This window comes from Atractosteus spatula, chromosome 11 (genome assembly GCF_055471065.1).
Source record: "Atractosteus spatula isolate fAtrSpa1 chromosome 11, fAtrSpa1.hap1, whole genome shotgun sequence".
NCBI lineage: Eukaryota > Metazoa > Chordata > Actinopteri > Semionotiformes > Lepisosteidae > Atractosteus > Atractosteus spatula.
This window is the reverse complement of record NC_142716.1, coordinates 29890934-29915269: the sequence shown is the minus strand read 5'-3', so window position 1 is coordinate 29915269 and position 24336 is coordinate 29890934. Positions and strand designations below refer to the sequence as shown.

At 39.4% G+C, this 24336-nt stretch overlaps 1 protein-coding gene across 1 annotated transcript in view; it reads left to right on the top strand.

Annotated features, from left to right (window-relative positions):
* The window catches only part of faf1 (Fas (TNFRSF6) associated factor 1), a 151436-nt gene that overhangs the window by 21803 nt on the left and 105297 nt on the right, over positions 1–24336 (top strand). Inside the window, exons 4-6 of the mRNA XM_088927333.1 lie at positions 11436–11662; positions 15903–15994; positions 16550–16641. Coding sequence (XP_088783459.1) covers positions 11436–11662; positions 15903–15994; positions 16550–16641 — 411 coding nt within the window. The remainder of the gene's footprint in view (positions 1–11435; positions 11663–15902; positions 15995–16549; positions 16642–24336) is intronic.

Below are 24336 nucleotides of genomic sequence, written 5' to 3'. Positions count from 1 at the left end.
TCACAGGATTAGCAAATTGGAGCAGAAGTTACTGTGTTTTGTTGTTATGAGTGTGTTTGATCTTGGGTTTGTAGCTCTGAGAGCAGAAGGAGTCCCTCAGTCCTGAGGATGCTATGAAATAGCAGACGGGCGACGCACAGCTGTCTAGTAGCATCAGCTGTAGGATTAGTGGTTTGCAGTGAATATCTGAATCCTGTTGCTGGCCTTGAAGGCCTGTTGGACTAGTCTTTTTGCAGTGGAAACTGATGCTTTCCACTGATAGAAAAGCCATCCTGCACCACTTTCAGAATCGCAGTGTGAACAAACGTGCTTGGGCTGGCAGCCCATTTTGGAGGAAATATGAGTGAGTCATTTACTGCAGGCGGAGTAAGATGCCAGTTTGAGTATTGAATCATTTTTAATGAGCCCAGTTATCGAGGAATGTTAGATGCAATCAAATTTCATTGAAGGGCAATACATTTCAGTACTGGTGTATTTTTAGCTTTAAATAAATGGAGGAATGGCCTTTTTATATTGTATACTCTTCCAGCACTCAGCTCTTTGACCCTGGATTGAGGGCCTTACACACTTGTCTTTAAAGTGCATACTTGCAATAGCCATTAAAGATTTCATAGACTGAGATCCACATTGCCTTGCAGGAGTTAGCATCGACTAGAGCAGTGATGTTTCTCTAAGTGAAAAGTCCATTATCTACTCGGTTTCAAACTGAAAAAAATCTTGAAATAGCGGAAAGTGAAAGTTGAAGTGTACGCTTGTGACTTTGTGCCTGCTTGTAAATTTAAAACTCTTGTAGCACATGCTAATATAATATTTTATGTATTTTGTATCCCATTGTTTGGATATCCATCCTTTTTATTGTGTGACTTAAACTCATTTGTGGGCACTGTAATAATACAGCTGCTCTTAAGTGTGCAAACAAGAAACCACTTAATTCTGTCAAATCTGCTTTTGCAAAATAACCACAAGTGTGTGTAAAATATAACTGAGAATAAGAATTTTGTACATGCTGAACCACTGTAATAGAGACACCATGCAGCTGATCCTCAGAAAAGTTGGCATTTCCACTTATTTGGAAAAGGTGTGGAGAGTTGTATGCTCAAATGCACACATGCCTCAAAAGACATTGAGACTGAGGTTTGTTATAAGATGCCCGCTTGAAATAGCGAGCCTGTTAATTATATGCACTGAACACATTGTCTGAACCAAAATTTTGTTTTCGTGCTTCTATGAAATTAAATTGGCTACTTTTCATGGAGCAACAAATCATCTTTGTGGCAACTAGAAAGCTGGAGATCTTACAGATTGTTCATAAAATAAAGAACAGCTGTGGCTTGAAATGTAAAATTATTTACAAGTAAAAAGCAGCCTAACTTCTAACAAAGAAAGAGGCCAGCTCTAGTGTATGGTGAATGGCCACACTAGTATGCATGGAAACCTTGGGAGTTGTGGGTCTTCAATTTCATGAGGAAAATAAACGGTCATTTTTGTTCCAAAAATACTGTTAATAAGATTTTGAAGGGGCATTCTGCAGAAGTAACAAATGGAAAATATGTCAGGAAACAATCCTGCAAATGATCATCTGTGACTAAAACAGAAGCCTTGCTGGGCCGTTTCCTTGGGGAAATCCTGTCACATTTAATTACTCGGTGATGGCCTTAAAGCCACTACAGCAGGTCAAGAGCAGAAGTGCAGCGTAATAGGAAATTCTACTGGCTGGATGTAAAAATTATTCCGCCAGTGGAGTCCTGACTTGTATTTGAGGTTTTTAAGTTTAAAACGGCGTAGATGATGGTAGATTATTCTAAACAAGTATTGCTGTGCGTCTGCCATTCTTCTGCTCAGCCTAAACGAGATCACAGAAGGCAGCAAACCAAAATCTGTCTAAAAAAGAGGTTATAAGAAAATTTGTTTATATGTGAATTAAATGTAATTTTCGGTAGATATTCTTCCATACTTTACTGATTTTTTTTAATAACATAGATGGTTGTTTTGGTTTACTAGTCTTATACTATGTATAAGTAACCCCTATTAGTGGAGACCGATTTTTCAGATTGAAGGAAAAGTCTGCCTTGACATCTCCCTTATACCCTGCTCTGCGCAAGGAGCTGTTCTGTTTTTGTGGTGCTCATTAATTCTATAGGTGGTCCTTATGCCAGTCTCTGACCCTGCATTTCCGTGACTCACCTCCCTAAGCAGCCAATGCTGGGACCTGGTACGCTCTAGCAAACTTGGTGTGATGTGACTGTGAGGCACTGTTCCTCTAGTTAGTGCTTTGTCTACTATAAGGCATCATGGAGAATGCACCATGTCAAATGAGTGACAAAACGAAGCACAGGAGGCATTTGTTTACCCCAAGGGTTGAGAAAGTATTGAACAAGATAGCCAGCTAAGTTGTTGAAGTTGATACCATGGCTTCTTTAAAGAAATGGCTAGATGAAATCCTTGAATAAATTAAATATTAACTACCAAACAGGCCCGAAGGGCTCAGTAGGTTCTTCTTGTGCAAACTTCATGTTCTTATGACTTTAAAGGACTGCTTGTCAAAAGAATGAGTTCAGAGGCCCCTGTCTTCTCCATGCAGTCAAGTGATAATAGTGTTAGGTTAGTGTTGATAACTGATTGGTGATTCCAAATCTTTAAAGGTAGAAGGTTATGATTTCTGAAATGTACTGTGAATTTGAGGTACTTAGAAAATGTTGACTGGAATTTTTATTTTAAAAAAAAGTCAAGTATTGGAATGTAGACAATTCTTTTGTAAACTCTTTCTAAAGTTAGTAGAGCAAAAATTTATTTAAAAGACGCATGTCTTTTCGAATCAGTCTACGAGATCATAGCGTTTGCCTCTCCAATCTGTAGTTCTGGAATTACTGAGGAAGAGAAAATGTGTTACTTTTTTATGAAGAACGTTTCACATAAAAGTTCCAGCTAAAATGTCTTTGGTTGCACAACGGCTCAGATTTTAATGTCATTAGATGTATGCGGTTTGTGGGTGCGTGGGAGGAACAATATAATGTAACCCAAAAGGGTTTGGAGCCTGAACAGAGTTTTTAAGCTCGCTGGGTGTGAGCTGAGGAGGCCTCGATCCGCTTGTCCTATTAGTGCGATGATGTCAGTGGAGCCCCCTGCTGGGCTTCTGTGCGTATGATAACCACAGCACAGCTTGGGACCATTAGGCTGGAACAGCAAAGACAAACTGAAGAATTTGCTCTATGCAGTGTGTAACGGATGTGAACTACAGGGTTAGCAATTAGCGTGCTATATTGTTATTTAAATAGCTTGTTGCTGTTGTGAGATTAGCTGCATGCTCAAGCAAGGATTGTCTGCCAACAGTGATGATCACGACCAGATAAATAAAGGGCTTTTCATGTTGTAGGGTTTTATTTTCCTTATCTGAAATCAAGCGTATGGCAGTGAACACTACCTTCCAAACCTGAGCTTGAATGCTAGAGAGCAGTAGGGGTGGTGTGAGGGGGAAGAATGCCACTGAGATTAGGATGAAAGTGTGGTTGAGAAAGAGCCTTTGAATCAGGGCAGATTGGTGAGGAGGAAGATATTTTGATTAGACATGCAGAAATGAAAAAGTTACAAAAAATAAAGGTGCACTGTAAGTCAAAGTAAAAACCTGAGTTGGCCTGCATTTGAAGGGAAATCTCGGCTGAGGGAAACGGGACATCTGAAAACAAATAGAAGTGAAAAATCCTGCCGAAAAAGCCGCAGCTAGTAGACGTTTCTTTCATTATTAGTGTTTGGGGGGAGGGGGATGAGGAAGGGCAGCGCGTGGCACTGCCTGGAAACGCACAGCTGGGGAACGGCATCTGTTGGACTGTTGCTGGAAGAGCTCCGATCTGTAATGCTCCAGCTTCCCGCTTTCATCTGAATAATCGGAACGGAATTATGAATGGAGACGGGTGTTGTGGCTCCCATCCTCCCCATTTACAACAGAGACTGGCACTGCTCAATACTAGTAGGAAGGCATTTGTCATAAAATAGCCCCCAGTGAGATGCCCACAGTTAATACCAGGCTCTTTCATAGTCCCTTTTTGCCTCGGCACTATTTAATGGTTTCAGATCCCCATCTAGGTTATACTTGCGGTACTACAACTGCAGTAAAATAACCCTGAGATCAGGAGAACGATGAAAAAAGATAACGAGTGCAATACACAGTGTTCTTCCAAGGTTTAAAGGCATTGTGCCCTCTTATTTCTTTCAGCTCTGAAGCAGGAATTGACAGAATTAGAGGTCTCCTGAAAAAATGAAATGTTTAAAAATAGCCATCTGCTTAGCACAGTCAAGAGAGCATTTCTTTCATTGTGTCTGGTGCATAGGTAGTCTGAAAAAAGGGTAACAAGCTTTTTAGGGTAATCTTATAAAGGCGTATAAGGTCCTCTTGCATTTGTAATTAATTTTAGAAAGTGTCAACACCGGAAACCGCTGTGCTGTTGACGTTCCCCCCCCTGCATGCTGTCTACATTCGTTTCTTGGTTACTGGCTGAGAGTGTTCGTGGTAAGGAAGTCCTTGCCTCAGAGGTGCCCTGTTCCAGGTCGTGTTAAGTGAACTGTCATTACATCACTGCTCCTTTCCATTAGACAGCATGGGGAATGGTGAGTCAATCTGCAGGCATGTCACTACTTATTTATAGAAGTAATAGGAGAAAAAGCTTAGTCTAGCTTTTGTATGTACCTCAAAATAATAATAAAACAACCACTCATTTAAATGCGCTTTTAGCTCTGAACTAAAGTTTTAAGTACATGACTGTTTGCATTTTATAGTCTGACCCAAATAGCAAATATCATATTCTTGCTTGTTGAAAGCACGGCTGTGCGTGGCTTAGTCCAACTGCGATTATTTTGGCTCCCTGTCCATGTGGAAATACTTATGTTGTTTTTTATAGTAGCGTTCCAGTAGTAATAATTGTAGTATTAGTACAGTAGTAACGCTAAATCCAGAGCACTTTATGAATGAGTCACCACCTGAAAAGCACAACAAACACCCAGTTTTTCTCTAAATTGTTTTGCATTTGACTGTTCGTAGTTGCATATTCATTTTCTTATTGTTGAATAGGAATTAATTGCACATGCAAAGTAAGTGGAAAGATGGGCTGAAACTACAACACATTATTTGGATAGAACAGAAAATCTGTTGGACACTGTACCTTGATATTAATATTGTTTGGCAAGACTGTGAAATGTAATCATTCTTTTGATCTGATAGCAGTAATGACACAAGGAGCAATACCAAGGCCACATCCCATGATCTCGTAAGCTAGTTTTTTTTCCCCCTGTCTGCATTGCTTTCCCAGAAGTGATTAAATGGTTATTACCGAAGTCTGATTTCTCCTCTATACAAATGTTTTTTTTGTTTTCGGTTGAGGCTAAACTTATGATATAAGTAAATAATAAAACTAACCCCTGTATTCTCATATACTTCTGACACCATTTTGAGATATAAATCTATTTTCTGAATCGGCCATAGTTGATTAATTTCTTACAATGGTCAGAGAAAGGGTTAGCATATATGTTAATACTGCTGTGAATTGTGTCTGCTTAAAATTAAGGCACAACATGGCTGTGGATTTTGTGTTTGTGCTATGCAAGAAATGCTGATTCTGAGCTTTTCCAATGCTATGGTGTTGCACTAAAGAAACAAATCATTTTCTGACAGTCTGGGACATTTTCACTCTCTCACGTCACACTTTTGCTGCTATATATAAAAAGTAGTCGCTGGTGCAAAGTGAGTTTTCTTAATTTGCTGCAGCTCAAGGCGGGAACTGAGATTGTGTTAACTGTGGAGTCTGAATTGGCTGGGACTACAGGAGGAATAAATAAAATGAGGGCATGGGAGAGACAAAAGAAACGTGAAAAAAGTTTGGCCTTGGCAGTTCTGTTTGTAGAATATTCCGTTTGGAAAAACGTTGCCTTTTTATACAAGTTTGCAGAATGACCTCAAACCCAACGATTTTAACCTTTTATTTTGTAACGGGAGATAAATGCTGTCTTTGTAGGGAGCCCTGGCATCTTGATTCTTTTTGCGCGTAATATCTGCTGACCCCAAAAGGAAAAGAGAGAGGCCTTTGTGGACACAAGGAGAGAGAAAAGACATTATTTACTGCAAGTGGGAAGGCGGCTTCAGGGAATGCAGCCCCCAGATGCAGAAAGAGAAAGCCGTTTGTGTCCTGGGCTTCGGCAATGAGGAATTGTTTTCTCTTTGCCAGACAATCGAGTGGCTGTTCAGCCCAGCCTGTTTTATCTGGGGTGCACAGCCTGTTGACATTGACTCCAAACTGTTTGTGTTGCTGGTGAGCTGGCTCTGGAGCGTGGAACTCTTCACTTGTCCCGCGCTCGCGCTGCGCGAGGGACGGGGGTCCACGCGCGGAAGCCGTAAATCTGAAGGCCCCCCTGTGCCCGGCGCCCTGCCAGATTCAAGATGTTTCGATCTGCTTAGTGCCAAGGCCTTGTTTTTTGTGGGGCGTATGAATTGCCAAAGCCGCATGGCACCGTGGCATGGTGGGAAGGGCTGCTCCGAGGTTCTGGGTTTGATTCCCCACGGAGGGGGCCTCCCATGTTTCTAGATTATCCCTGGATGTTTGTGTATGTGCCCTGTTGTGGACTTGTGCCCTCGGACTTCAGGTTGGTGCATCCCTTCCCAGGAATTAGATGTGTTTTGCCAATGCTGTGAAAAAAAGAAATGTTGGTTTGGTTTGTTAATGTGTAGGAAGCTTCAGTAGAGTAGGGGAGTTTATTGCCATATGTACATTGGAAGTTTTATTTGCACTGGGATATACACAGTAGAGCAGACAACACACAACAACATACAACACTATTACAAACATAATAACAGAACTATAAATATGTTGTGGAGAGCAATAAATATACTAGTGTATATATATTAGTATATAAATAAATGTGCTGTCTACCCTGTGATGTACTGGCCAGTACAAAGTATATCCTGCCTTGACCTTCTTGCTTACCAAGATAGGCTCCTGCTCCCTCACTACCCTGTATTGGATAAAACGGTTAGAAAATGGCTGGATGATGATTGTTAATATTTTTTTTGTGTGGCTGTATTTACAGAACTGCAGAATCCGTCAAATAAGATGACAAAATAAATGAATAAGTTTATCGTAACCCTAGCTATTATTCCACCACGGCAGTGTTGCTCGACTGGATGGGAAAAATTAAGGGTAATGGCGCTTTCTTGGGGGGGAATAAAAATTAACTTAAGTCTCTCAATATCACTAAACACGATGGTGTTTATCTCTATACAGGCCAAGTGAGGTTAGGGTTTCAATTCGAAGGTAACTCACTAGAATATCAGATCTAGATTTTTGTATTATTTTAAAAACTTGAACTTTTGTTTACTTTCCCAGTTTGGACCCACCAATTATTACTCACCTCAGCCCCGGCTTGCTACCCTTGTAACAGCAGGGGAAAGATGCAGGCTTTGAAGATCTATCTGCTGCTTGTGATTCGCACAGTGAGAGTCGCAGTCCGAATACCAGAGGTTGTCATTGATTGTGACTGTATACGTCTCTCGGTGACAACAGGATCACACTTACCTGGAAACTTACAGTGACTGTTGCATGGTAAACCGCAAAAACTAACCAGGACTAGCCCATGCAACCAGACAGTGACTTGTATTTTACTGTCTGGTGAAATCCTGAGGACCATCAGCTAATAACAGAGCCCAGACTCACAGAGAGCACATCTGACTGACAGGCAAGCACTGGCTGGGACATACAGGGAAGCCCTTTCTGTCCGGTTTTAAATGAGCATAAGAGTATTAGAGAGCAAGAGTGTAGTCAGACCGTAGGGACCACCTATGGTCCCTGACCATACATTTGAAATTGTACATTTTAACATGATATCACCTGTCAGACATTTGTAAAAAGGTTCATTAAGTCATATTGTGAAGACGTTCCATCTTCTTTCTGTTCATTTGGCCCCTGACCTGATTTTGCAGCTACGTTAAAAGACAACCAGGAAAAAAAGAAATGTACAAAATGAGAGGTGCACATATATTTCTCAAGAGACTTAGTCAGGGCCACCTGCCATTTTCCCACTAGTTCTTAGAGCACAGTTGACATCATCCTGAGGTGTGTTCACTGGCAAAACTACTTTCGCACCGGATATGACCCAGTGGGACGTGACAAGCCCAGCATACCAGGCTGCCACAAGCCTTTCCAGTCCCAGTGATTCTTGGCAAGCTGTGTTCTGAGTCTCTGGAACGGGCAGGTGCAGTAGACTGACAGGGAGTGCAGACTGTGGTTGACCTGGGCTCAATGTGTAGACATCTGGACAACAGGACTCAAGCTGGATTCTGAACAAGTGCCCTTTCTTTGTGAATTTCACTGGTGACACTGTTTTTGTAAATATCTTTCTCTTAAATCATATATTCAGAAACATTATCATCTGCATTCCCAAGACATGTTAAAAATTCTTGTTACTTGACTTTTTTTAAATAAAAAATGTAAAAACTTGTAACATTTAGAAACTGTGGTTTCCCTTAATACTGTTAAAGTTGACTTTTTCTGATTTAGTTTTGATACTGTCTAAATGTACAGGAAAGCTAATTTGCTTTTTTGTTTCCCCATTTTGTTTGACTCTTCACTTTCATTTGTATCATTTAAAATACTGACCTCTCTGTTTACCAAAACACTGCTTTGCCCTATTTATTTCTTCCAAGTTCTTAAAACCACTAATTTGAAGGTTCACAATGTGATAATTAACTGAGTTGTGCTGACCACATTGCTCTGAAAGCCAGAGTTTTCTTCCTCCTTCACTCTCTCAAAATTTCTGTTTCTGATTATCGTATTTTTTTGACTCGCATAACAAAAATTCAACCTTTAATGTACCTTTTCATACATGTGTATACTGCATTCTACAAGACTTTTAGTAATCTAAAACCAAAATAACTCATGACATACTGAGTAGTTTAGATTAAGCTTTTAATAATCTCAGACATGAAAGCCTAATTCTAATGATATCTTGACTTTTTGAAGTATCAAACTTCTTATAGACTTGTAAACATTAAAGGCTTCCTATTTAAAACCTGTCATTGGGGAAAAAGCTAACTTTATTTGAATTATGAATCCATAAGGGTTTATTTTAATGTTCTAGGCAATCATTAGTAAACCACAAACAATTCAGTGTGTGGAGGAAGAGATCTTTGTACCACAATTGCTGTGATTCACCAGCGATAACGGGTTGAGTCAAAGCAGACTGTAGTACAGTCTACAGTACACAGTTATTTCTTATGTGGAGTTCCTGGGTTTTATTTCTGGAACTGGACATCAGCACATTGAAGGAGACATTTGTAATCTCTTCTTTACAGGTATTTCATTTGCTGGGCCCATATTGTGTAATGTTTCATGCTTGTATGCTCTACCATATTCCCCTGATGGGTAGAGAGGTGAAGCACCTTAATAAATAAATAATAAATGTTATAATAAACTTTATTTGATATAGTACCTTTAAAGGTGGCTTCTCAAAGCGCTTTACAGAATGACAACAGTTACAACAACGATTAAAAATAAACAATAAAAAAGCACCATTTCAGTGAGAGGGGTGAGCCTGTTTAGTCGAGCAAAGCAGATGTGACTTCATTGGTCGAGCCATGATACAATTCACAACGGAGTCGAACAGATTATAAATTGTCGGGCATTTTCTTGATGGCCAAAGCCTCGCGGTGGATGCTGCAGTGCGTGCACTTCATATCTAGAGTAACCTCTCTAATTCGTGCAACTACACAGCTGTGTCGGCTTGTCTTTTCTCTAGCACCGCCTGTAAACTCCAACGCATTTTTTCCAGTTGATGCTATTCTCTTCGATAAATTAATTCAGAAGCTGAAATATGTGCTCTCCTGTAGTTCCTGTTGGTAGCGGCTTACAGAACAGAAAGTCTTCATGGGACATACCCTCAAACTCGTATCTAACGTAAACGAGCAAATTGGCCAAATCGAAGGCATCTACAGACTCATCTAATTGCAGTGAAAAGCATCTGCTCACCTTAACGTGCTCTGTCGGCGTACTTTTGACATCATCCGCCATATCAAAAATTCTACGAGTGACTGTCTTTCAAAGGGGGCAGCAGGTTGAGATGTTTAGCAGCTTTTTCTCCACACATAATATGTGTCAGCTCTTTTGCCAACAGTAAACAAAGTTCATCACAAGTAGTGTGGGGCTTACCTGCTTTAGCAATCCGCAAGCTTGCATTTTTCCCCTTTTCCGTTTCAGAAGTACGTCTCAGAAGTTAAAAGAAGTTTTTATTTCATGCGCATGGGAGTGAAACACAGAGACGCTCTGTGTTTTTTTTTCAAATTAACCTAGAGCAGTCCTTAAATATTTTCTGTTATCTATCGTGCTTTCCTGTGCTCACAAGATTGCCGGTGTTCCAAAACCATGCACATTCTCCTACCTCCCTATTTGCTGAAGATAACCTTTTTTTAATACAATTGGTCACTTACATCGTAGTACGCATTTTTATGCTTTCCTGTGCTTGCAAGGTTGACATTGTTCCAAAATCATGCACATTCTCCTACCTTCCTATTTGCTGGAGAACTTTTTTTAATACAATTGGTCACTTGCGTTCATAGCATGCATTCCTATAGAATGGTATAGAATTGCATAGTAGCTCTTGTGTCCTCTCAAGTATTGGCACGAGTTGTATCGTAGTACGTAGGCTGCGTATTCGACACAAACTAATTTTATTAAAATAGAAAATATGAAAACCTGTCCCAATTTTTCAGTGCACACAACAAATTTCCAGGGTCATATGGCGTACCATCTAGCGGCGCTCTGCGTACCAGAAGTGGTACACGTACCATAGTTTGAGAACCACTGCTTTATAGGGTTCTCTGTCCATGTTTAATGTGCAGCTCTCAGATCACGTCAGTTCAGTGTCTTGACCACAGGATGAACTTACACAAAAAAACAAAATGCTTTTGGACTTACTGAGATCTTAATAAATCAGAGAGTGGATCTCAGTTTTCACAAGAGGGGCACCTTTTCATTCTCTATGCTAAAACACAGCCATTGAGTGTCCTATCAGCCACTCCACTTTCCTGCCTCAGTGTTAAAACGTACAGGCAATGTTTCTGAAGACGTAACCTGTTCAGAAAATGTATAGAGACTTATAAACATCAGGTCTGATTTCTTAAAGACTTAAACTCTAGACACCTTATAATGACACTTTTTGGCAATACCCACCAGAAATGTGCTTCTTTTCACCCTTTTTTTTGGATCACATTTTGTGTCTGACACCTCTGCAGCTAACATTTGAAATCGGATCTTGTTTGAGTGATGCGAAATGATTTGTCCAGAGAAACCGTTATAAACTGCAAAGAGAGAGAGAGAAATGCATTTGTGCATGTGATTCAGCTCACTATTGTGAAGGTAGCCATGCTTGTTGTAACTTGGTGTCCTGCTTTGTTTTGGCAGTAACTTCACCAGTGAGGCATCCCAAGCCGGTGGGTTTGGGCCAAACAGCTCGCCTGTGGTGCCCCCCTCTTCCTCCCCATCTTCCTCCTCCTCCTCCTCCGCCTCTGCCTTCTGCCCCGTGATCCCCTCTCGACCCATTGTGGAGCGTCAGCCACGCATGCTCAACTTCCGTGTGGAGTACCGGGACCGCAACGTGGAGGTGGTGCTGGAGGAGTCCAGCACAGTGGGTAAGAAAAGGAGCAAGTCTGGAGAAAAGAGAAGCCCTTCAGAGCTCTTTGGAGCCTTGCAGTCAAGTTAAGCAAGTCTGAAGCATCTAACTGGCTCTGAACTCAAGTATGGGACTTGGTTAACCTTTCAAAGAATAAACCACTCTGTGGAAAAAACAAATGTCCCCAAACCCACAAACCGTTTTCTTTCTGATAATCTGTATCATAATATAAGGCTGTTTAGTATCCGATTCATAATGTGCATTCATAATGATCCATGCCAAGTTAAACCAGCATTGTATTATTTCTCTTTATGACTCAGAACTTGCATGTTATATTAATTCTTGTTAAGCCTTGCATTTTGACAAAGGATTTGCCTTGTGCCAACTGCAAATTATATGATATGTTCTGGCTAGAGCTGGGAAGAAAAAACTACTGCCGAGTCCTTAGCATTAAGTTCAAACCCTCTGACCGTGTGAAAGGTGGAGGGCCTCCTCTGTTTGCCTGCCGTGTGCGCTGAACAGAGCATTTCTGAATCCCCTGTGCTCTTTGTGCGCTAAGAAATCCTGCCCTCGTCTCATCTGGTCTTATTGCCCTTTGACTCTGTGGTAGTGGGGGGGAAGCTGAGAGATTTCATTTCTCTTCACAGGAAGACAGGGAAGCGAAAGCTAAAAATAACAGAATGCTTGTTTCCATTCACAAACTCTAATTCCCCATTTCCACTTGTCATTCAGAGCCACTCGTCTCTGAGGACCAGCTGAAACCACCCCCTTTCATCATGCATATCTGTGACACCTGTGACCACACAAAAAGCATTCTGCATATTTTATAGAGTGTAACATCTATGTTTTAAGTGCTATTCTTAGGGACAACATAGATGCTGTATCATATGCAGTTGGAACATCTTTTCCCAAAAAATTGATGTTGTTTTCAGACATGTTCTCTTATTACTGTATGGTGCTAGAATAGCTATTATGCATTATCTGTTTTTGAAGAGGAAGTTTTGTTTTTTGCAGGCATCAACAATCACAGCATTAACTCAAAGACAGAAATGACTAGTAGCAATATCAGCAACGGTTTTGGAAATAAGAGGAGAGAGATGAGTACAGACAATTTAGTTGCATTTGTTTCATTGGCTAGGAAGTGAAATCTGATTTGGACATGATGGAGAGAAAAGAGTTGCTTTGCTTTCCAGAATCTTCCCACTTGAGCTCCGTTTTATAAACATCACTCTTCTTGGACTGGATCATGTCAGGACCTGGCAGTGACCGAGATCCCCGAGACGGTGGTTGGCTGTGTACTGCTGGGATAGGGTTGGGATTTGTTAGCCCAGATCCCCTCAGCACTTTGTGCAACAAAACTGTTTCCTGTGACTTTATCAAGAGGCAATTTCCACCTGACGTTATGTCCCCTCAAACATTTTGTAATGTCTCTAGAAGTATAGACAGTAGAGGCCTGGTTTAGGTCTTAAATTGAAGCAATCCTCTTGGACATTAAGTGTAAACCATCAGATTTCTTGTATATCTTACTGTGTCCACGTGTCAAACAAATATCCAGACAAAAAAAAACAAGAAACAGAATTGTTTTCTGTACTCAAAGATCTATTTTTTTAAGTTGTGGCTCTGTTAGAAAGCTGAAAATGCTTGTAGACCTGGCCCTATGTGTCTGCTAGCTTGGATAAAAATTTGAGACATATTTTGACATAAAACATTTTTTGTGAAGACAGGACCTTGAATGGTTTTGCTTGTATACCCAGTAAAAGTATAAAAATTATAAAAAAATAATAAAGGTATCATAGCTATTGCAATTACTATAGTGAGTCTCTAGGCACTTCTGAGAGGCCTTTTATTGCTGTTAGACAGTAAACTAAAACATCTGGTAAGCTTCCAGGTGTGAAATGATGACCACTGATAAAAATCTGATTGGTCATTCCCTGATATGTAAACAATCAAGAGAAAATCCAGTCTGAGCTTCACAGAGGACCTATCTTACCTAAGGCTTTGAATGCTTGAAAATGCAATGTATGCCAGCAATTTGAACCAATTGGACCAGATTTTTCAAGGCGGTCAGTTTTGAAAAATAGCCTCAAGAGCCAGTAGCTCTTTGTTGTCTCCAAGCCTAGAGATGAGTATAGTCTCTTATGTATGGAAGTATTTTGATAGTTTCTTTGTGTCTTACAAGGTATAAACATGGGATTTTAAGTATATTGGTGAGATTTTACTTTTGTGATTATATTTTGCTGGGTTATTGATAAATTATTAATGGACTTTGGAACTTTGCTGAACTCAGATAAATAGTTTTATTATAATTGTTGGATTTTGGATTGGGAAACGGCTCTGTGAAACTCCAGTTGTCTTGTTCAGTCTTTGTTGTGAATTTTTATTTTGCTGGAGAAAATTAATGAAATTTTCTGTATTTTCTGTATAAATTTAGAAAATTTATGAAATTTTCTGTATGCGTATTTTTATATCCTTATGACAGTTTCTTTGAAAAGTTTTTTACTACGGTGAAAAGTTGTTTTGCCTGTTCTGCTTTCATGATTTGATTTAGACAACGGGAGATCACTTACAAAGTGTGACACTTTGTGGGTAGGTTTAAAATGAGTTTATCTTAAGTAAACACTGGCCCAGGGTGTGGTGTGCTCAAACCCTGCAGCGTCCCTGCAGAGCATGATAGGGTGTAATGTCAGTAATAGATGGATCGGTCCTCCATTTGGCACCACGTGTTTGTTAGGTGTTTGCAATGTGTCAAATAATGCATTAATCTTCCCGTGGGTGTTTCAGAACATGTGCGCGCCTTGGAATAGATGAGTCTTAGAAAGATTTCTGTACAATAAAAAAATACCTGGTGTAAATATTCATTACCCCGAAATATCCCTTATACTCCATAGCCAAAATATTAGGAACTGTAGTTGAATCTGTAGGCTTTGTTGGCGGCAGACAGTATGTGCTTGACTTGAGATTTTTCATAGACAGAGCAGTTCCCAGATCTCAATATTATGGAAAACTGAAAGGCGCTAGCAACAAGTTCTGTTCAGTCCAACAGTGATGTGCAAATCTAAAAAACAAATTCATTGGTTGCGGGTGGAGAGAAAGCTTTATAAAACTTTGAAACTTTTCACAAAATGAAATATATTCTTTGATAATTTCTCACCATATTGTATATAGGCCACTAGGGTTAGTGTTTCAGAACACATTTCTCCCTTGCAGTCATTTCCTTTCCACTACTTGAAGTAAACAGCAAAAAGTTTATTTGATGTGATTCTTAGAAGATGGCATAAAGCTTTACCATTGCAGTACCAAGAATTGGTAGCTGTCAGTTCTTGGTAATGCAGTTATGACTTTCACATCACCATTTTCACATCCTCATTAACCACAAAAATTATAATTGCCTGCTCTGTTCAAACCTATCCCCAAACCATTTATTTTGCAGGTTGGTTGAAGCATACAGTACACACATGCAAGTCTACTACAGCAGCTTGTGTAGCACCTTTGTACTGGGACCTTTGCAGATTCCTCAGTTGTTGACACCAGCCAATTTTGTTCCAGATAATTGATTTCAGCCCAAATGGCCAAACATCAAAATATAGGTTAGCTGTGTATTTTTCAGATTAAAGGGAGATTTCCAGAAATATACATCACACAGTCTCTAAAATCATGAAATATAACACCCTTGATTGAGGGTGTTGTTACCCCACTCCAGTTACTTGGCACAAAGTGTATCTATCCTGCTGCTAATGCATTTATTTTAAAGCCTACACACGGATTACATGTGTGCAAAGCCCATTTAAAACTGATAGCAAGAGGCATTATTTTACGCAGGCCACACAGGCATTGTGTGAATTTTAAGACCCTGGATCCTTTAAAGAAATCACTGGATTAGAAGATCCTGTTACTTGTAACCTTTCTTAGATTCTTAAATATCGGGGAAGTTGTATAGGCTGACATTCACACCATCACAGTCCTGTACAGCAGGTCCCTTTCGGAATTGTTCATTTATGGTTTTATTCTGTTGAGTTGTGGCAGTGGAAACAGTAATAGTCTCCACATTTATCCTTATTAAAGAAATTCGATTGGTACGTCACTGCCCTCAGATGGTGGACTGGTGGAGGGGAGGTCTCGGAGAGGAATGCACAGCATCGACAGAAGTGTCTAAAATCCTCAAGTACAATTAAGATTACTTCCTAGGTTTTTCCTCTCCTTCCCATTTCTCTGTTCTTTGACTTATATGTGATCCATGCCCTTTGTTCTGTTTTCATCAGGTGACATTAAACAGATCCTCGAAACCGAGCTGCAGATTCCCGTGTCAAAAATGCAGCTGAAGGGCTGGAAAACGGGAGACGTGACTGACAGTGTGAGTGCGGTAATATTTAAATATGCCAAGGGGTCACTGTTACAAAGGTCAAGTACTTGGTTTAACTGATGGTGGAAATTTACATCTGTGACCTTCTTTTCCAAAACCGGGTTGAGTATAATTGTAAAGTTGACATTTTCTGATTTTGGCAAATTTGTTTTGTACATATTTGCAAAACTAGTAAGTTTACAGATGTTGTTTGTGACTCCTCCTCCTAGGGTGATTTAAAAAAAAAATCTGCAAGAAGATTTAACTTAAGACTTGGTTTTATTGCAATACAATTTTGGTCAGCTAGTTATGACGTTCATTACTTAATAAATCGCATCTGAAGTCCTGCTCACACACAACCATTTTCTAAGGACAGGACCTCCCCTCGTTGGCTCCCACTGGGGTTACCAATACTCTTTTTATGCGAGTCATTTTGAAGGAGAAGTCAGTGTCTGGGGTTGCTAGGAGATGTAACAGCACCTGTGGAAGGAACCAGGTCTAACTGTGCTCCGTTCTTGGTCGCTGCCTCTGAGCGTCGGCTCTGACGTTCTTTCTGTCCCTCTGCAGACTGTCCTGCGGAGCCTGCACTTGCCCAAGAACAACAGCCTGTATGTGCTGACGCCAGACATCGTCCCCACAGCCTCCACCAGCCAGACCAGGTGAGCACTTACACGGCTTTCCTCTTGTGACAGCCCACCGGTGATGACCGTCCAGGGTTGAAGCCCTCCAGTCTGACAGTCCAAGACATCTGAGCGTTTCACCCTGATGTTTCTGATGAAATATCTAGAGTTGGGAAGAATTGTGCAGGTTAGCTTTTTTCTAACTTTTCTAGACTTTTCTCTTCAAATGAAAATGTGAACATATATCACCTTACCCAGGTCATATCAGAAAGCTCTTCATCCTTGTCCACTATATGTAGGAACATTTCACATAAGGCCCCGATGCTTTCTGTTCTCCATTGTCTTCCAAGGAGAGGTCTGATTGATGGAAAATGAGAAAGTGTCATGGCAGTGGCATTTTTTAATAGGCCAATTAGTTGGTTGCAGCCTCTTGAGTTATGCAACTTCAGAAGGACACTAATCTCTTTACTTGATCACGGCTGTAGTCTGATAGCACAGAAAAGCTACAAGTTTTCCTCCTGCTATTGCAGTATGAATATGGGAGGAATGCAAAGCTGGAGCATTGAACCACTGTATAGCAAATGTGCGTTTAAAGAATACAGTTGTGGCTGTAAGACAGGCTACATAATTTCTGCTTCTCAGTTTAGTCAAGTAATTCTAAATTCCCAAATCTAAAGGGTAGGTCCCCCAGGTGCTGTAGTGCCGTGACATTGGTGTAAGGTTTCTAGTTAATACACTGCAAACTACAATTCAGTTTCCCTCAGTAAAAATTAAATTGCACACATAGACCAAAATATAGGTAAACTACAACAAATTTCAACTAGCTTGCTTTGCTCACATAAGCAACAAAATGTAATGCTGAATAAGGAGGTAATTTGTTCATGTCACATAGTGTTACATCACTTGAGCTTAAGTATGAATAGCCTTAGGATGAGATGTACTTTTTGCTCTCTGCTTAACAGGCACAGGAGTGGTGGCAAGATTTTTATGTGATATTACAAGTTGACTTTCTTTCTGGTTCCCAGAAAGAAACTTCTGTTTCTCCGTGCAATTACTGTGACCGCTCTAGGTGTCCGGCTTGTTGGTTTGGAAACACATATTCTAGTGTTTCAGCTATGGCTGCCTTTACAAAACCAGTCCAGACAGTATAATAGCCGGCCTTATTATGCAATTTGCTAAACTGCTAACCCGCTTAGTGTGTTTGCCCGATGCTCTTATTAAGGGTAACTCAAAAGGGTCATTATCGGTACTCGTGTTGTAAAGGAATAAGAAGAACAGCACTGGGGTGTGTGAGGAGGGGACCCGTGAGGTAATCATCAGATTGGGTAGGGAGGGTGTCCCCCTTGAAATAATTGTTGCTTCAAGGGGCCCCATTAGACTGAGCATTGGTTATAACAGAAATCCAGAATCTTGGCCAAAGGTGGTCAAAGTCTCTATTAAAGGTCTCTATCCTGAAATGTGGATAGAAGATGTGGGGCCTGGGTTTCTCTCTTTGTGGCTTTAGCACCAGAATTATCAGAAACCATTGCTCATCACCAGCTGCCCCAGCGGGTTTTCCATGTTTGCGATGTGTAGCGTCTGTGAAACCCTGATTTAATATGCACATTGCAAGCCCAGGAGACCCAGAACTCACAGGATGAGAGTAGTTGAAGTAGTTCGATTTATTTGGTTAATATTTCTTGTATCTAGTATTTTTATAGTGGGCATTTTGAGATGATGTAGAAGAAAACCTTGAGTGTGACTGTACATGACTATGCGTCACTTAATTCTGCACAGCCTAAAAGTGGTCTTCAAAGCATACATGACCATTGTTTGCATTGAAAGAAAAAAGTTCTTACTTAAATATGTAATTCTGCTTTTGATTAGCATCATAATACAAAGGAATAACATGACCGAATTCAAAATCCATTTAAATGAATACCAACACTTGTTATATGAGGATAACACATATCATACTTCTAAAAAGTTCCATGTGCCCTTTGTGGTCCTGTGTTTTTAATTCTCATGCGCTTTCAAAATAAAATGCACGTATGGCATGTTAAAAGTGTAGAATAAAATTTGACCACTTGAAGAAAAACTGTGACTCATGGGGAAAGAACATTACTGTATATCTCAAGGGCAGCATGCGTAAAATGATCATGTTTCACTTTTGTGGTAAAGACAAAAGAAAACTCCTTTAGGAGCTTGCAACAATTCAACAAATCTGCAGAACTGCAAATTTACAAATTGACGTGCAAGCTCTTGATATATTTTTATAGTATTTTAGCAGCATCGTTTTGTGGACAAGAGCCTTAATCTTCCTGTGACAGATATGAGTCATATTTGGAATAATCTCCACAGGATTTCCTCGTCTTGCTCTCTGTTCCAGCTTCATTGTTTGCTGATGCTTCTGTGTCCTGTGTTTTTTTTTTTCTCAAAACATTTAGCACATGTTCTTTTCTTATGCAAAATGAGCGGAAAGGGAGAAACTCCTCCAATAAATAATATATAGGTCTGATTCTCAAGTGGTGACTGAAAGGACTCTTTTTTCAATTGAAGGTGACTGCTGCACTTAATTACGTCACAAATAAATACATCTGGTTTGTCTGGTGCGACTTTACAAACTTTTCTTTCCTAAGATGGGACAGTTTTCTCGACATGTTCTGAGCGGAAAAAATCATTTAATTTCATTTTCTCTAATAAGGTTAAGAGGAAGCAATTTCCTTTCGGGGGGATTCCCATTCCATGCTTGAACACGTGTGTAAGAGGGGGATTCCAAAATTTATACTGTGCATATTGAATTCAAATTGTTTTTTCATGATTACTTCATGGTTGTGCTTCAGTAATTTGCATTACACACTGAAGCATGTTAAAAATGCAACAGATGCTGTTGGTTCTTACAGTATTTAAGAACGCAAGCACGAATAAGGGGTAATAAAGTCATTTATGGTGATTTTGGTGCTTTACTACGGCTGAGTTGGGGTGGCTCATTCTTGAAAGTAAACTTCACAAAAGGGTTTTGAATATGCGTAATTGAATTTGCCAAAAATTATTTAGCTACTTTCAAAATATTCCATATGACGTGTGTCTTTGATAAATGTGCACCGTTAACATGCAGTGCTCTAATGTGGTATATTCAGTAATTACAGGCAGATGTTAGGTTCGTGCTCATTCATTAAATCTTGATGGGTTTCTGGGCTTTGTGTCTGGTCGTGTTAGAGCTGGCATAGTCGTCATCTTCGCTCCAGTTCACGGTGTTTTTAACAATCAAAATGTTGACCCTGCAAAGCCTTGTTTTTGGGAAGAATACTGTAAATAAGTTCAGTTAACTAAACCCCTTCTAAGTGCTGAATTGTCCTCCCTCAGTTATTGTGTTGTCCCTGTGAAAATAGCTCGAAACAGGCACATTACATTTATGCAGGTACTGCTGTTACATTTTATTGTCAACAGCCACAACTGGGTGGTCATAGCTTACTGCTTACCTTTTCTTTAATAGGTATGTAGCAATTTATTTAAATAATCTTTGATTTATGAGTGAGGCTTTTTATTTTTGCCTGAGACAGCCAATAATAATGTTCAATTTATGAGTGAGGCTTCTTATTTTTGCCTCAAGGCATTTATCTGTCTAAATGTCTTGGTAGCAGAAGTGTTTTCTTCTAAGCAGTGGGCTTCCCTGCTATCTTCAGTTTGAATCTGATTCTGAGTGCAGCTGAGAATATACATTTTCCAGGAGTAGCTGTATTTCTAACCCGCTGTCATTTAGTCATTTGTATTATTTAAGTTGTATAGAGTGCTAGTAATGTTGCATAGTAAGCTTCAGTTTCAGGTTTACTGTTGTGCATTTCTGGCTGCATTTTGACCCTGTTTTAGATTCTTGAGTAACTCAAGCCAGTAGTCTTCTAGGATTCACCTACATATTGCTCAAACATGACTCAGATGTGATGCTTCTAATCGCTCAGTCCCTGCTGATGAGGAGCATCTACATAACAATGCTGCCACCCCCATGCATGATAGCAGACCTGGTACTGACTGAGTGCTGGGCTCTTTTGGCTTTTCAGTTGTATCCCTGACCAGTTTCTGACTTTCCCAGTTGCACGGCGTGGGAGAGCAGTATGCTCAGGTTATCATCAGGGTGGTGTGGCGAACATTCCACTTCATCACTCCATTCTTAACCTCACGACACGTTGAAGGGATAAGTAATCTTCTCCTTCTCTGTTTTCTTCTGCCAATTTATTCCCAATACATTGAAAATACATTGGTATTCATGGTCAATTTGTCATGTCACTATGTGAGCTGTGACTTGAAATTCAGTATTTACTCACAGGACCTTACAGAGACTGATGCATTAACTCTGAAGTCGATTTAAATTATTTGGAAAATTATGGTAATTTTCAAATTGTTCTCTTGCACCTGAACTGATTTAGATTGGCTGCTGATGAGTACTTATAAAATTGATGATCTTTGGATTTTCTTTAAGAATAGAATTTTATATATTTTTAATTTTTTTGTTGGCATGTGTTATGAAGCTTTTTTATAGAATGTTTATAAATCAATGTAATGTATTTACATGTTGAATATAAATATATTTTTATAAAGCCCTGTTTGAAAGTCTCTTGATTGCAAACTCAGATAGTAATAAAATGTAGAAACACAGAGGATGTGGATTTTGTATGAATTTCTCTGAATTGTACGCTTATTAGAGGGTGTTCTGTCATGGGTGTGTCCCATTGTCTCTTCAGGATAATCAGCATTGTTTGGAGGAGTTAGTAGACTCTTTGACAGCACTGATAGAAGGGATGCTGTTCCACAGCAAGCCACAGATACCCCTGAGGACTGACATTCAGCAAATCCCTGTCAGATGTGGTTAAAGACACAGCCCAAACTAGAAGCCATGGTGCTGGCATGTTTGGGCCCGCCCTGTGTTCTGAATGTGCACCTTTGCTGGTTGACTGAAAGCACCCGCAAGAAAAGCATCATAGCATTATCTCCATAAGAAATGAATCCATTTGTAACAGAAAACTGCCAAGAAGCTGGTGCCTTCTCCCAAAGAGCACCTGTCTGAAACATTCAATTTGCACCTCAATGTAAAGATATTGCATTTCTGTTTCTTATCTGCTAGCTATCAAGAACTTGACTGGACAGCTCTGGTGCAGTTCATAACTGACGTTTTCAGAATGTAGCCACTAGAGGGAGCTCTGCTCAGCTCATAGGAGGAGTAATACTGCTTTTTGCTCATTATCGGTACCAGCTGTGTTTTGGGTGGAGGCTGGGTTGTACAAAGTAAACCTGCTAAAATGTAAACACTTCAGAGGGTTTTCTCTTCAGCTGCCCACTCCCTTACATTACTTTTGCATCTGGTTATTCCGAAATGTGAAATTAAAGACCCACTTTAGTCATTTAGAATATAAATCTGTTGATAGTGCTTTGTACTTTGTAATTCATGTGAGCAAGTGGATTAAACTGTTTATTAACCCTTTATACTATTTTTTATTTAATACCCTAATCATCCTATCCTACTTTAAGGTAATGATACAGAGATTCAAGATTTTAGCATTAAGTAATCATTTTGTAGTATCAAGTCACATGACCGAACAGTGTTTGTGATGAAGTTCCATTCAATTGTCTTTTCTACCTTGGTGGGATTTCTGTTTGGAAAATATAAGTCTTTCAAAGAGTAAAGACTACATATTTATTATATTTTATTTCAGTCATGTTCTTCAACGTAACCCTCCCTCATACTGAAGTATGTATGAAGCTGTAAATAGTGAAAATTGAATAAATAGTTTTTATTCAATTGATAATTCTTAATTATTTAAGGTATGTCGAGACTTTTGTTAACTCTTGAATTGTTGGTACTGTGATAAGATGTTGAAACCTGTGACCCTTGATTATCAGAGCATAGACAGAAAAGTACAGTATGTAATGCCTCTTTTTGCAATCACTGTAGTTAATTTAAAATTCTGCGGTGCAGAGATCAGTATAGTGTAAAGGGTCGACCAATAGATTGTTTAGTTGTGAATGGCTGATGAGCTTAACAAAAAATTATCATATGGCTTTTAGAGACAGGCACAAGTCACAAATATTTGTAGCATGCTTATTTTCTGTTGATAACAGCAGAAGGTTTAGGATTGTTTTTGTAAGCAGAAATCCTAGAATGTGTTGTATAATTACAGTTACTGTCACAGCATGAAGGATGGCAACAGTATGTATCTGACTAATTAGCTTTTTTGTGGTGGGTGTCATAATGAAACCTATTCAACTGCCAAGAAATAAATTAAAAGTCATCACATTAAAATTACAAAGCCCTTGCGACCACTTGCACAATTAACAGATTTCACGATGTGCCAAAAGACCACTAGATTCTAACAGAATAGAAATTGTCTGCTTTGAGGGATATTGTAGGTTCTTTCTAATCACATTAGGTTCTGGAATGGATGCCATCACAAAGAGCTAAGTATGTACCTGGCTAGTTGGGAAAAATGCCTGCAGACCTGCAATGTTAAAACAGCATAAATAGTCTAGTACTCCATAAAGTATTGCTATGGTTCCAAAACCAAATGAAACTCAGCTGCTGTATATTTGGAAACCAAGACAATTATCGACATAGACTGGGGATTATTTTTTTAAATCGGTGATTGCTGTTGCTTTGGAATTATTTTTTTTTATTATGTTCCTTAGAAAAGATTAATAAAGCGTTGAGCATCTTATATTTGTATCACTGATTTTCACACTTTTCTTGGTGAGGGTTGGCTATAAGAATTTAGATTTTATCGTCTCATCTTAGATTTGATCAAACTGGGGTGTTCTGAAGCACCCCTCTCTTTCCCCTGACCTGTTTACTGTAGTTTGCATGGCTTTTATTTGGTACACTAGGTGGCAGTGTTTGTTTATTAAATGCAGACTGGGACTTCACTACCCAAGTATTGTGCCTGCAGTCAAAGAAATAACTCTTGAAATCCTGTATTTGAAGCACTTCCATGTATAATGAATACTATTTGCTAATCTGTGCTTACTTATCACTGATGTCTTTCCTAAGATGTTGATCACTTAAATATCCTAAAAAATGATAGGAAAGGATTTTCTGCTGAATTAACTATTTTAAGTGTTAGCACTTGTCTATAGCTATAGTATAGTCAGATTTATTTTACTATATTATGGTTGATAATTCTTCACACAGCAGACATATCCATTGCTTATCAGTAATATTTTTCCTACTGTAAGCATTAAGGAAAAATATTATATTCGGTCATGGGAAATTGCACATTTTCCAAAGCAGGCCATCCTATGTAGGCTAAGCAGTACAGAAAAATCTACATCTTTGTGTTGTGGATTGAATTCTCTCTGATTGCTCTACTTGATGTGTTTAATGCCTTAGAATTAGTAGCTACCTGATCCAAGGTCTCATCCAGCCATGTCTTGAAAGAAGCCAGGTAGTTGGCTTCAACAACATATTCTCTTTGTATAAAGAAATATCTCCTGTTCTGGGTTTTAAATACAATTTGCAGATCTGTGTCGTCCTGGGTTTCAGTGCTGATTCTGAATCTTTAGATCATTTAATTGTATCAGGCATGTCTGTGAGAAAAATAAAGTTGTGTGAAGAACCAGTTGCTGTATTTTGAACTTGTGGGTAACACGCAGGAATTACTTACAGCTCAAGGACATTCCTTGTGTTAGTCGACGCTATTCCTGATAACAGAATTCCATTTTCTTTAGAGTAAGGTTATTGTATATGCTTCACACCCTTTCTTTAGGCAC